Source organism: Lytechinus variegatus, chromosome 11, assembly GCF_018143015.1.
Source record: "Lytechinus variegatus isolate NC3 chromosome 11, Lvar_3.0, whole genome shotgun sequence".
Classification (NCBI taxonomy): domain Eukaryota; kingdom Metazoa; phylum Echinodermata; class Echinoidea; order Temnopleuroida; family Toxopneustidae; genus Lytechinus; species Lytechinus variegatus.
Window position 1 is genome coordinate 5,325,179 of NC_054750.1, and position 13,506 is coordinate 5,338,684.

A 13,506-nucleotide genomic window follows, 5' to 3' on the forward strand; every position below is an offset into this window, starting at 1 on the left:
TGTTTTTCATTTTTTTTTATTTTATGGCATCATGCTAGGTGTCCGTCCGTCCATTAACTTTTCCTTGTAAACGCAATAACTTCAGTTTAACTTAACCTAGGCTCATATGATTTGGTATATATGATACTAGCATGGATCCCAGGAAGCTTATTGATTTTGATGTCAAAGGTCAAGGTCACAGTGACCTATTTTCATTGTACCCTTCTGCAGTCCTTAAACGTGATAACTTAAGTTATACTTAACCTAGGCTCATATAATTTGGTGTGTATGATACTAGCATGGATCTCAGGAAGCCTATTGATTTAGAGGTCAAAAGGTCAAAGGTCAAGGTCATTTCATCTTACCCTTTTGCAATCGTTGTAAACGTGATAACTTCATTTTAACTTAACCTAGGCTCATATGAATAGGTGTGTATGATACTAGCATGGATCCCAGCAAGCCTTCAAAAGGTCAAGATCACAGTGACATGTTTTCATCTTACTCTTCTGCAGTCCTTGTTAACGCGATAACTTTAGTTGAACTTAACATAGGCTCGTATAGTTTGGTGTGTATGATACTAGCATAGATCCTAGCAATTCTATTGATTTTGAGGTCAGAAGGTCAAAGGTGAAGTCGCCATCTTCCACTTTTCTTGCTTGACCAATAGCTCCATTTTCCGTGTTACAGATGGATGTATTATGTGCTCACCTTAGCGACACTCTTGTTATATTAATTTATATTTATTATAATTCTTGTTGGAATGCTCCCCAGGGAGTGGATGAAGTGTATACATTGTGTGCAGGCATGCGAGGATCCAATGACCGACTGGGGTAATGTAAAGCAAGAGATGTCGCTCCGAAAAGTGGAATATTAATACTATATTTTTGATTGGATTTTATAAACAAACCTTTGTGTCCTTGTATTGTCCTTGTCCCGTATTCTGATAGCAGGTTTAACTTAAACTCAGTTTTAAAGTTGTGGTTAAGTATGGAAAGCCAATTGTTACATAAATCAATAATGGTAGAGATATCATATTTCAGCTCATTTGGCTCTCAAGTCATTCATAATTGTCTAGGAAGTATAAATTGATTATTGTCGTCACCATCAATGAATCAGAAAAGACCACAGTAAATACATGTCTAAGAAACATTCAACTTAATACAAAATTTCGATACTTTTGGCTTCCCAAACTTAAACCACAACAGTAAACCTGACTTCAAAATACGGGCCATTGTATTTTATTTTTTCAGTTATGTAAATGGTTAACTATTTTCTTGATAATGCTAACTTGTCATTGTTTCTGCCATTTGTTTATTTTTCTGCTTCTTAAAATAAAAGAAACAACAGAGGTGCTTCCTACAACCTGTCACCCTAATGCTGTCTGCGCTAATGCAGCAACTTCATCTGCTGGTGAGCTTCATTCATACAGTCTCTAAAACTATGGTCATATTCTATTCATAAACTGTTTCTTGATCATTGTTGTTTGCCGGTTTAGGGCTGTGTTAAGGCCACTGCACGACTTTAGACTGATCCACAATCCGATTTTGGAACAAATCGTATTTTGTTTATTTTCTAAAAATGGGAATGAAAAGTGTCTTTCTATTTAAGGTTCAAACTAACTGTAACTATAACAATTTTGGATGATTGCGAGCCTTTCTTTATGAGTAAAGGCAAAATTTGTTTCAAATCATATCAAGTGACCACCTGGTATCCTTGTCATTATGACTAGATATTCAATATGCCTTTTATTCAAGTAAAGATGGTGGCATAGTCACAGATTTGAAAATATGTATACAATAGAAATTTATACATTAAGATATTTCATGTCTCAACATATTTACATGCATCAAATTTTTACTCCCGTTTTATTCCAAAATCGGGTTGCAAACCAATCGTTCGGTGTGCAGTGGCCGTAAAACTGTGATCATATTCTTTAATAGTCCTTTTATGATTATTGCATTGATCATAGTTTACCCATTTAAGGCTGTGCTAGAAACAAGTATATTGTATACTAGACTTTGTGTAGGCATCACTGACCAATATAATTGCAGATCTATGCAATTTTTAAATGATTTCGTTTCCCAAATCTGGTCTGATGTTATTCCGTTATTTATAATTCCAGTTATATTCTTTTAAAAGTGGATTTATCATTCAACACATTTTTGTTGTTGTGCATAATTTCCTCTTTCAAATGGTTTCATTGTGGCATTTGGGTTTACAAGTACAGCTTTCTTTCATGTTTTGTCTTGTTTAAATCTTGATTTTATTTTTCTGATGCAGGGTAAAATATAAAAAAATTACATATTTCTTTTACAAAATAAAAGTAATTACTTGTCTATTTCTCTCTCAGTTCCTGAGCCATTGAGCTATTAATCTGTGAAAAACTTCATTACACTTAAACCAGTGTCAGTGGCTAGTGCCTACACATCAGGTTGTTGTGTCGGGTCAGGCAATCGCATATACACAACCATTCAAGAATTTTGCTATAATGTTTATAAAACAATTGGTAAACTAGACCAAACCTTTGGGAAATTTAAGCTGCCCTTTTCCTTAAATTGTTGGGTAAACCCCAAAACTCCAGGAAGAAAGGAGGAAAGAAAGAAAACAGATAGAAAGCTGAAGGGGGGCTGAAGGAAGGAAGTAAAGAAAGAACAAATAAAGAAAAAAAAAGAAAAGAAAAAAAAGATACAGAGGAATGGAAAGAAGAATAGAAATGCAAAATTTTGTTCTTGACTTACATGTACATTTAAATTTTCAAAATCTTTGAATCATTTTCTATCTATTGTTTGTTTCTTTCCTGAATTCTTTAGCTTGTGTATCTTTGAAGGTTTGTTGACATCTTCTCCGGCGACAACTGCTCCGTTATTAGTTGCATGCACTAGTCAAATGACTAACTTCAACCCTGGTGTTTAACACTACTCCCTATCTGAAGCTCAACATAAAACCCTATTGATTGCAACCCTAACCCTAAACCTGCAACTTCAACGAAATAAAGACTGGAGCAATTGTCGCTAGAGCAAATGTCATGTCATTTGGCTTTTTTATATTTATATCTTTAAACTATTTACTTAATACATGTACTTACTTCTGCATCCACAGCTTCTGACCTACATGAAATGATTGCTTGCCCAGTGTTGACATTATCCCTTATTAGGAATAAAAGTTTTTATGGCGTTAATCATGGCTACATATAACACTATATGTACATATAGTCACATTTTCTTGCCTGAATCATTCTATTAATTATGAGTCTTTGACCTGAATGTTGCTCATACTTACACCAAGTATTATAAAATGTTATACAACATTTCATTTTCTGATAATCTTTTCTTTCTTTTTTTTGAGATGCGAAATTGCATAAATTTTATTAGTGAAAATTATATTTTTCTTATGTTGATTTTATTGAATATAACTAACCTGTGTTTCTGTTCATATTTGTGGAAGTTTTTTCATATGTACTTGCATGCTCGTGAATGTTAGATTTTGGTTTGCTGTGGTTAGTTGCTTTAGTTTGATATTTGAGTGTAGTTTGCTCATGTTCTTATTCAAATTGAAGTATGTACACGTAGATGTAGGCTGCTGTGGTGTAAAATTAACTGCCTAGTGGTAAAAATTAATCAACTTGAACATACAATGTCCTACTACAGTATCTTCAATATTATGAGTTATTATGGCTTGTGTATTTTATTGTCCCCAACTTATGCTTTATACAGTATGTATATCTCTTTAGTAGGAGTCGGCAAAATTACCTCTTATGAAAGCAATGTTTTGAAATGCAGTGGACAAGATGACGTCTAAATAATTTGGACTAATTTTCCTTCATATTATTTCGCATTCAGTACTATATTATGTGACCAGTCACCCCCAAAACAACAATAAGTTGCCCAAAATTGATTTTGAAATTTACATTGATCTTGAAAAAGCACATCCTGAGCTTTAAAATGATATAAAACAGTCAATGATAACCTCATGTACTTGAATGAATGTAGGAAAAAAAATCAGTGAGAACTTCACAGGGGAGATAATAAGGTTTGAAATTCGGGGCTCACCCAAGCATGAGATATGTACCCTGTGCAATTTTGGTGAAACTTTCTAGCAGTACTAAAAAATTGGTTTCAAAGAATTTCTTGTAAATTGTCTTTTATTCAACTTTACGACTTCAGAATTTGATGACGTCATGAAGAAGGGTGATTCCATGCGTGTCTCGTATGGGACATTTTGACCACTATTTCTAGTATCTTGGCTGAATGCTTCAGCAATAAATTTCTATTTTTTGTCAGTGATAAAGTCGTAGGGGTATTCATGTGAAAAGGTGATAACCAACAACAACAAAATTGGATTTGTGTGAATGAAAGGTCAAACTGTTGTGTGTCAAAGTGACTAAAACAATGTTCTGTACTACACGCAACATTCTCACCTCTAATTCACCCATGTACAACATACTTTTGTTGTTTTTTTTTACATGACTACCCAGTATTATATTATTACCACAAAACAAATTGAAGCTCCTCGTTTGTTTGGACAGCAGGTTGAAAAATAATGTGAAAATGGCTGATTTTTCTAGCATGGAATTGCCACGAAGAAGAATTGAATAATAGTCTTTCAGATAAACTAATTTTTGTCTCACCTGCGAAGCAAAGTGAGACTATAGGCGCCGCTTTTCCGACGGCGGCGGCGTCAACATCAAATCTTAACCTGAGGTTAAGTTTTTGAAATGACGTCATAACTTAGAAAGTATATGGACCTAGTAAATAAAACTTGGCCATAAGGTTAATCAAGTATTACTGAACATCCTATTAGAGTTTCATGTCACATGACCAAGGTCAAAGGTCATTTAGGGTCAATGAACTTAGACCATGTTGGAGGAATCAACCTCGAAATCTTAACCTGAGGTTAAGTTTTTGAAATGTCATCATAACTTAGAAAATATATGGACCTAGTTCATGAAACTTGGACATAAGGTTAATCAAGTATCACTGAACATTCTGCATGAGTTTCACGTCACATGACCAAGGTCAAAGGTCATTTAGGGACAATGAACTTTGGCCGAATTGGGGATATCTGTTGAATTCCCATCATAACTTTGAAAGTTTATGGATCTGATTCATGAAACTTGGACATAATATTAATCAAGCATCACTGAACATTTTGTGCAAGTTTCAGGTCTCATGATTAAGGTCAAAGGTCATTTAGGGTCAATGAACTTTGGCCGAATCGGGGGTATCTGTTGAATTACCATCATAACTTTGAAAGTTTATTGGTCTAGTTCATTAAACTTGGACATTAGAGTAATCAAGTATCACTGAACATCCTGTGCGCGTTTCAGGTCACATGACCAAGGTCAAAGGTCAATGAACTTTGGCCGAATTGGGTGTATCTGTTGAATTACCATCATAACTTTGAAAGTTTATGGATCTGATTCATGAAACTTGTACATAAGAGTAATCAAGTATCACTGAACATCCTGTTCGAGTTTCAGGTCACATGATCAAGGTCAAAGGTCAAAGGTCAATGAACTTTGGCCATGTTGGGTTTTTTTGTTGAATAACCATCATATCTCTGTAAGTTTATTGGTCTAGTTCATAAAAAGTGGACATAAGAGTAACCATGTATCACTGAACATCTTGTGCGAGTTAGAGTAGTATTCAAAGTCAGCACTGCTGCTATATTGAACCGCGTGATGCAGGTGAGATGGCCAAGGCATTCCACTTGTTGCTTTTTGAAGACCAACCTTCCCTGCTGACTTATTATTGCAGGTCACATAATATGGCTGAACTTGATAGCCTTCTATATGAACCAATGCAGTTTGATTACTATTAAACTGATTGATTTGTTAATTTTCATTCGCTGTTTTAAATAATAATAAATAATATGCAGCATTGATATAGTCCTTGCAATGTTTGTCACCACTGCATTATAGAACATAGACTCTATTATTAAATGAGTCTTGCATCTAATAGGATTAGAGTCAGGTGTCGGCATAGGTTAGGGTTAGGTTCTGGATTGGAGATGGGATGCAGTTTGTGGTTGTAGGTTAGAAAAATAGATTTGGGGTTATGTCAAGAAAAGTGTTAGGTGTAAGGTTAGGGATTTATGTTGCAGTTTTGGTTCACTTTTACATGTACAGTAATTAAGAGCACATGGCAAAAACTCCGGTGTTGATTTAATACCAGCCCGGAATCTAAATATGTCCACACCAGAGAAGTGTTAAACAACACCAGTTTCGTTTTGGTCTAACACCAGATAGGTGTTTATACAGCACCAATTAGTATTAAAACAGCATCGGTTTGATTCCAAACTGGTGTTGTTTCAATATATCTCTGGTGTGGACATATATATGATAGATTCCGGGCTGGTGTTAAATCAACACCAGAGTTTTTGCAGTGTAGAGGGTCATAGAATATGTTAGGTTTCAAAACTATGTTAATGGTAATTAAAAGAAAGGGTTTGTGCATTTGTGTGGTGTAATTGATATGGTCTGCAGTACTATGTGAGTTCCTTGGACTGCAGCTCAAGCTAAAGCAGGAATGAAAATAATAATATTATGCCCAGAATAGATTATTTCTAGATACGGTAGATGGCACTGTATAAATGCTTATTATGGTATCAGACTTATAAGGAAGTGAATAGAGAAATTCCTGTGCCTCATATAATTTTGTTCTTTCTTGATTGAAACAGGTCTCATCGCTGGTTGTGTATGTGGGGCAGTTGCCGTCATTGTCCTCTGTGGAATCCTGATATGGTATCTCTGGAAGAAAAAAAAGGGTTGTTTTGCTCCTGAGGGCAGTGGGGGGAAAAATGGATCGTAAGTATCACATGCTATTAATGTATCTGTTGTAGTTGAATTTAAAGGAGAATGAAACCATTGGAACAAGATAGCTTGTGTGAAAACAGAAAAATCAAAGAAACAGATCAACAAAAGTTTGAGAAAAATCGGACAAATAATGAGAAAGTTATGAGCATTTGAATATTGCGATCACTATTGCTATGGAGATAGCAAATTGGCAATGCGACAAAGATGTGTGATGTCACTGATGAACAACTCTCCCCATTACTTTAGTATATATTTCACTTGAATTGCCTCTTTTATCACATCTATCCATAGATCATGTGTTCTTTCTACATGAGGGCATGTAATACATATTTTTTAAGAATACATAATGGATAAAGAGTTTGTATCATCGTAAGAAAAAGCAAAAAGAGAAATTTTGAGGGTATTTTATAGTCCACCAAAGGGAAAGTTGTTCATCAGTGACATCACACATCCTTGTCGCATTGCCAATGGGAGGATCTCCATAGCATTAGTGATTGCAATATTAAAATGCTCATAACTTTCTCATTATTTGTCTGATTTTTCTCAAACTTTCTTTATTCTTATTCTTTGATTTTTCTGTTTCTACACAAGCCTATTTGTTCCAAAGGTTTCATTCCCCTTTAATTTTGAAACAGTTTCAGTTAGAGTCGACTTGTCCTAGTCAGAGTCACTTTGAAAGAGAATAAAAATTCTTTTTAGTTAATTTTCACAAGTTACCAGACCGAGTCAAATGAATTTCCCAAAATCTGAAGCATTTTAACTTTGAATGGCGTGAATTGTGTTGACTTCCAACTGAAGCTATTCTGAATCATGTTTGATGCCACAAATGATCTTTTCATAATTCATGATAAATAATTTAGTTTAATAAAATGAGGAAATTATACATAAAATTATCTATGCGTCGCAGCATTCATTCTGTTCGAAAGCATATGATTGTAATTACATTAAAAGCAAGTAGCAGATGAAATTCTATTGTCGAGTGGCATTTATCTTAGAATTTATTCAGTGTAGATCGATGACTCTCATGGACATATAATATCAGGGTTCCTCATACCTCGGTCACATTTGCTCTACGGCGGCAGTACGGCGAGTCGAAAACTGCCTTTTATTCAAACCACCTATACATGCGGCAAGGCCTATTTGCGGCTGGTACAAAAAAATGTTGATTGTAATTTTGATGCGCATAACAGATACAAAAAAAGTCATTACAATATTTTCATGGTTTTCTTTGTTCTAATGGTTACTTAATTTTTTAATGTTTACCATCTTCCTCAACTCTTGATGTTTTCCATGTGTGTGTGCATTGATACTTCACTGATTTCTTTTTATTACTTCTTCAAGTCTTACATGTTCTTGATCTCAGTTTTGAAGCACTGTGTTGCTATTTTGTTTTAATACATGTAACTATAAAATTAGTGAGTTTTGTATTTATAGTATTAGCCCTATATATAATTTACAATACTAATCCTTTTTTGTGTGTGTGATTTTCACTCTCCCTTAAAGATAAGGAATAAAAGAATAAAACAAAATATTAAACAAAGTTATGCAATTGTTATAGTTGTGTAACACACAAAAATTTCCCTTTTATGGAGTTTTGTGTATTTTCTTTGTTCTGATACCACATGATGTGGAATTTCATCGATTTCAATGGGCACGGGTTTAATCACACTCTTAAAACTTTGCTGGACCAGTTCAAACAGAAGCATGTGCCTTTACAAACAGTATTCAATCTTTTGAAGCCCTTGAATTATTGCTATGCATTGGGGGCAGGGGCACCCCAGAACTTTCAAAATCTACTATTTTTCATTGCAAATTTTCACAAACTTGCAGCCAAATTGTGCAGGGTAACTTTAAATTTCACTCAAGAAATACCCCCCTCCCCACCCCCCGAAAAAAATGCTGTCAATTGAGCCTGGTAGTGTTATTGGACAATTGATGCATAATTTGCCTGCCCCCCCCCCCCCCCCCCGAAAATTGTTTTTTCATTATTTTTATTTACCTATTATATTCGTGAATATAATTTTACTCCACACAAAATTTTAGATCTGCACCCACATAAGAACTAATCAATTCGTGTTTGCTCTTCACCTTTTTATATTAACAGTAAAGAGTGTTTGCCTGATCATGAACAGAATAATGTGGAACTGATGAAAGTCGAGAAAAGGGGGACGGTCATACTCACCCCTGTAACCAACCCAACAGTTACGCCTGGACCTCTGCCACCAATTCCTAAATCTGAAATAACTCCCGGTAAAAAAAAGTTTTGCAATATACTTGAATTATTTAATTTTTTTAAACTTTTAATTTAATTCATTTATTTATTTCAGATGTTACAATATAAAATGTACAAAGGTTAAAAAATGGGTTGCACCTTTAGAAGCTTAAGCTTGTCGAACAGGTGCTCCCTTAAAGAGAACAGCAAAAACAAAAATACCAACATAACATAAAGATGATAACATTGAACATAGACACATGAGACATTTATTTGTCTGATGCTTTTAATCTTTTATCTTACCTTTTCAAATTCTGTTGTCATGTTCATTGTTTTTTTTTATTAATGTTGACTAGTTTGCACTTATTGTAATGTATCTTTGACTCTATCACTTTTGGATCTGAAACCCCTCAGCCATTCTGTGATTTGATTTCTTATCTCATCTGTTATTGTGTTTTGAAGCACTTCATTATATAAAAGTTGTGTGTACTTTCTTCTATTACCTAATTTCTTATTCACAATTAATGTATGATATTTTCAAACTCAAATCTAATGCTTGATTAAGAGAAAAGTTTTGACTGACGTTTCATTTAGTGGCGGAGTTAGTTGCCTTTATGTTTTAAGATATCACCAAAGGTGAATATAAGTAAATGTCCCCCTTTCTAATTCTCACTTTTTTTATTCTTTCATTTTTCTGCCTTCTCTCCTACCCCCCCTTCACTTCACAGTGAATCACCCCAGCACAGAGGAGGCATCGCCCTCACACAGCGCAGGGAGCAAACCGGGCAGCGCTACGTCCAAAAAGAAAAAGAAAACGAGCAGAACGAACAGGGTTAGTCCGGAACCCATTCCTGGTCCTACGTCACCAACAGGAGGAGGAGGTGGATAGCAAGAGACATTCCGAAATGCTCATTGTACATTCTAAACTCATCCTTGCTAGTTATTATTGGCTGGTCTACCACAAGCAGTGCCATGTGAAGTTGCTGACATGGGCAATTGATGAATGAAGGAAATTAATCGGCAACATCAAATTCATTTACAATCACAAGGATGTGCAAAATGATGAGCCAGGACCTCTTAAAATAGCAACTCATGCTTGTGGGCAAGGCCCTACGGCAACACTTGTGGGCACGACAAGAACAGTTCTTGATGACGATGACTTTGAGCAAAAGTGTTACACAGTTTCGTTTGGTCTGTATCTCCGTGGACAAAGCCATGTTTGCTAAAAAAAAGTTTTTCTATACCCTACATCTTTAGCAGATGTAACTGTATGTAAAGAAAATTGTGTGTTATTCAAGAAAGAAGACAAATTGTGCAACTGCCGCGTCAGATATCCAGTGTATCTCGAATCCGTCCCTTCCTCTCTTGGTCTATGATGAGGATAGATTGTTCTGGAGATGATGCTTTCTAAGGACAGTATTGGCCATACAGTGGTCAAAGACACCTTGTGCAACCGCACTGCTGCTGTACTGAACAAGGTTAGACCACTGCCCTGGTGTGACACTAGTCTCATCTGATTTAGCGTATACATCGCGTCTTGTTCAAAGATGCAACCTGTAGGTAACAACAGTAAATACTGTTCTTTCGACTTTGGACAATCTCTGATAGCAAATGAAATTTTCTTGTGTCAGCATGATCGCCACAATCCACTGATTAGAGGCTCTTTTTAATAGCAGATATCAGAAGAAATACTGTTCTTTGGACATTAACAATCTCCAATGGCCATTGGAACATACTTGTGTCATAGGGATACTGTATGTTTGCCATACCGTAAAGAGATTGTTCAAGAAGCTCCCACCATGTATCAACAGGGTGTACAGGAGGAGCATTTCTACATTGAATGACACATGTATGCCATATAAAAAACATCCAAACTCTTGTTTGTCGATGTGGCCACACACTGAGTCCGATCTCCATTGGTAAAAATTCCAATTTTCAACAAGTTTCTGGATGGAAACAAATTTGGTATTTCAGTTTATTGTAAGAAAGGTTCACCATTCATGCTTAAAATCAAGCTTAACTTACAAACAGCTTCATAAAGAGACCCCCTAGTTATTTCATAGATGCTAGTGACCATAATTTCCCGATGCTACTTTTCTCTGAAGAGTGGTGTCATGAAGTCTGTAACAGTCATCCGGGCCGGGCGCTGGTGAAACATCATTAATCAGTAGTCAGCAGCACTCTTCTGTGTTTCATATGTATATCTTCACTTCTTAAAAAGACAAAGACAACTTAAGGGTTTCATCGGTAACTGCAATTCTGTTGGTGGTGTGCAATGCAGTGTATGTCTTTCGTTCATGATCTTGAGAGTGGATTCTCTATAACCAGTCATTCATGTTTTATATGATTTGTTCATCACTGTTTTACTGACAAAATGTACGCAATTCAATTGAATTGTTATTGCGTTGGTGTACACATACACATAAAGATTGATTGAACAACTATGAAAGTGTGCAGACATGCCAACCGTTCCCTTTATAGAGTATTTCTTCCTCTTTTTTGCTATGAATACACCAATACTTTTTTGTATGATTTGCTTTTTTACTTTTTTGTTGAATTTCAGATCATGGAGTATGTATTGAATGGGCATGACACTAGCGGCGGTCCGACAGTCCCAGTTCGGTAAAAGCCACTGTCCAGCCAGTATTAACTTGTTACATGAAAAGAACAAGTAAATTCTTGCCTACAAGCCCATGTTTAAAAGGGTGAATTATAAAGTTTTCAAGAAGAGTAATTTCCAATATTTCTTCACTGATCTCACTACAATAGGCTGGCGAATGTTACGTTGAGACAATTTTTTTTTAAATACTCTTTTTGTAAAAAAAAAAAAAAACTTTTTTTTCGTTCTAAGAATACTTTTTGTGTTGTAGAAGGTTGGCAGGTTTGAGTGTGTGAATCTTTATAGATGGTTCAAATGTGTAAGGGGTCATTTGACTGCAATCTGTCATGTATATATACATGTTTATAGAGGTGCATGTACAGTACAGTGCAGTAATTCCATCTCGTACAATACTCATTGTTCCATTAAGGGATGACATGTTATCGGGTGTTTTTCAGGCACTTTGTTGTTTGTTTGTTTTTCCAATTAAAATGTATGAAATGCTGTACAAAAGAATCTCGTTCATATTTTTATTCTAGAAAGGGATCTTTATGATCTGCTGTATCTTGCTACTCAGAAAATGTATAAGTTTACTGATAATTCAGAGTTATTCTACAGTATATCAAGATATTTGTCAAAATCTTTTGTGTGAAATGTGCTGGGTTTTTTTATTTAGATCTTTTATTTTATTTTAGTCTAAGCATAGTCTGTGATAATCTTGCCATGTACTCAGAAAATTTTATCCTGATGAATATCCTTAGATATCACCTTGAAATTCACCTTGAAATATCAAGATGTGCTAAATTCTTTTAAAATTTTTATTAATTCATTGTATATAAGGGAATAAATAAAACCGTTCTCCAATCTTCAAAATTGAAATTTAAATAATTTGAAGTATTCTACTTTTGTGAATGCAATGGATATTGAGGAGTATTTTCTGTGTTTTTTCTGAGCATAAAAGGAAGATGCACATGACTTGTATTAATATGTGTGTCATTATACTAATTCCATTCATATATAGCATATTACTTTGTAAAAGCACTGGATTCATATGTATTTTTTTGGGGGGGGTAGAATAAAGGACATGTGAATGGTATGCTTTATGTCATCACATTGATACTTATGGTTATAATTATATTCATTAATATTTCATCAAGATTGAGTTCTGCAGTTCTGCAAGTTTTAGCGTGAAATAAGGACCTGCCACAATCCACATGGTCTTCTATCATTGCCAGTACTTAAAGAATTGTGCAAGTTACATGTGTACAAGGTTCCATGACATCTGCTCCGGTGAAGATTTCCCTGCAATCAATTCCACACTCTTGAATGACTATCATCAGCCCTGGATTTAAAGAGAAATTCCAGTAGTTGCAGTTAACACTGATTTCATGAGAAAGTCTGTAAAACAAGGCTTAATTGCCAGTATATCATCGAGGATCTAGATCTGGTACAGTTACATTGACTGGACTTTGTGAAATCTTGAAATCTACGCTGAAAAACGTTCACACCGAAAATCCCCAACACAGATAAGCGCACGTGGGACAAAGTATAATTATTGCTTAGGGCGTCGGGCCCGACGCCCTACCCGAATTCCGTGCTTATTTGCTGATTTCTCAGCAATTACACAATTTCTTCCAGAATCCTTTGGCACATGCTTTTTATTTATACAAACAGACACTTTAGTGGTCATTTCATTGGATTCTGTACGAACTCATTTTGATATCGTTACCAAAACTAGCATTTACTTTTAAACTCTACACCCTACCCTAAACACATCCCTAAACCCAACATAAAACTCAAATTGCAACCCCTAACCCAGAGCGCGGAGCAGTTGTTGCAGGATCCAATCTTGTGTCATTGTATGAGCAACAGATTTGATTTGATTTGACTTTATTTTACATA

General features: G+C 35.2%; 1 protein-coding gene across 20 annotated transcripts in view; it reads left to right on the forward strand.

Annotated features, from left to right (window-relative positions):
* LOC121424405 (mucin-2-like) overlaps nt 1–12,077 on the forward strand; it is a 42,873-nt gene extending 30,796 nt beyond the window's left edge. For 18 of the 20 annotated variants that reach the window (XM_041620074.1, XM_041620083.1, XM_041620085.1 and 15 more), the window contains 4 exons: nt 1,318–1,389; nt 6,658–6,784; nt 8,898–9,043; nt 9,734–12,077. In XM_041620074.1, coding sequence (XP_041476008.1) covers nt 1,318–1,389; nt 6,658–6,784; nt 8,898–9,043; nt 9,734–9,894 — 506 coding nt within the window. In that variant the 3' untranslated portion in view covers nt 9,895–12,077. The remainder of the gene's footprint in view (nt 1–1,317; nt 1,390–6,657; nt 6,785–8,897; nt 9,044–9,733) is intronic. The other 2 variants (XM_041620090.1, XM_041620084.1) reach the window with 2 other exon arrangements.
* Nucleotides 12,078–13,506: the final 1,429 nt, after the last annotated feature.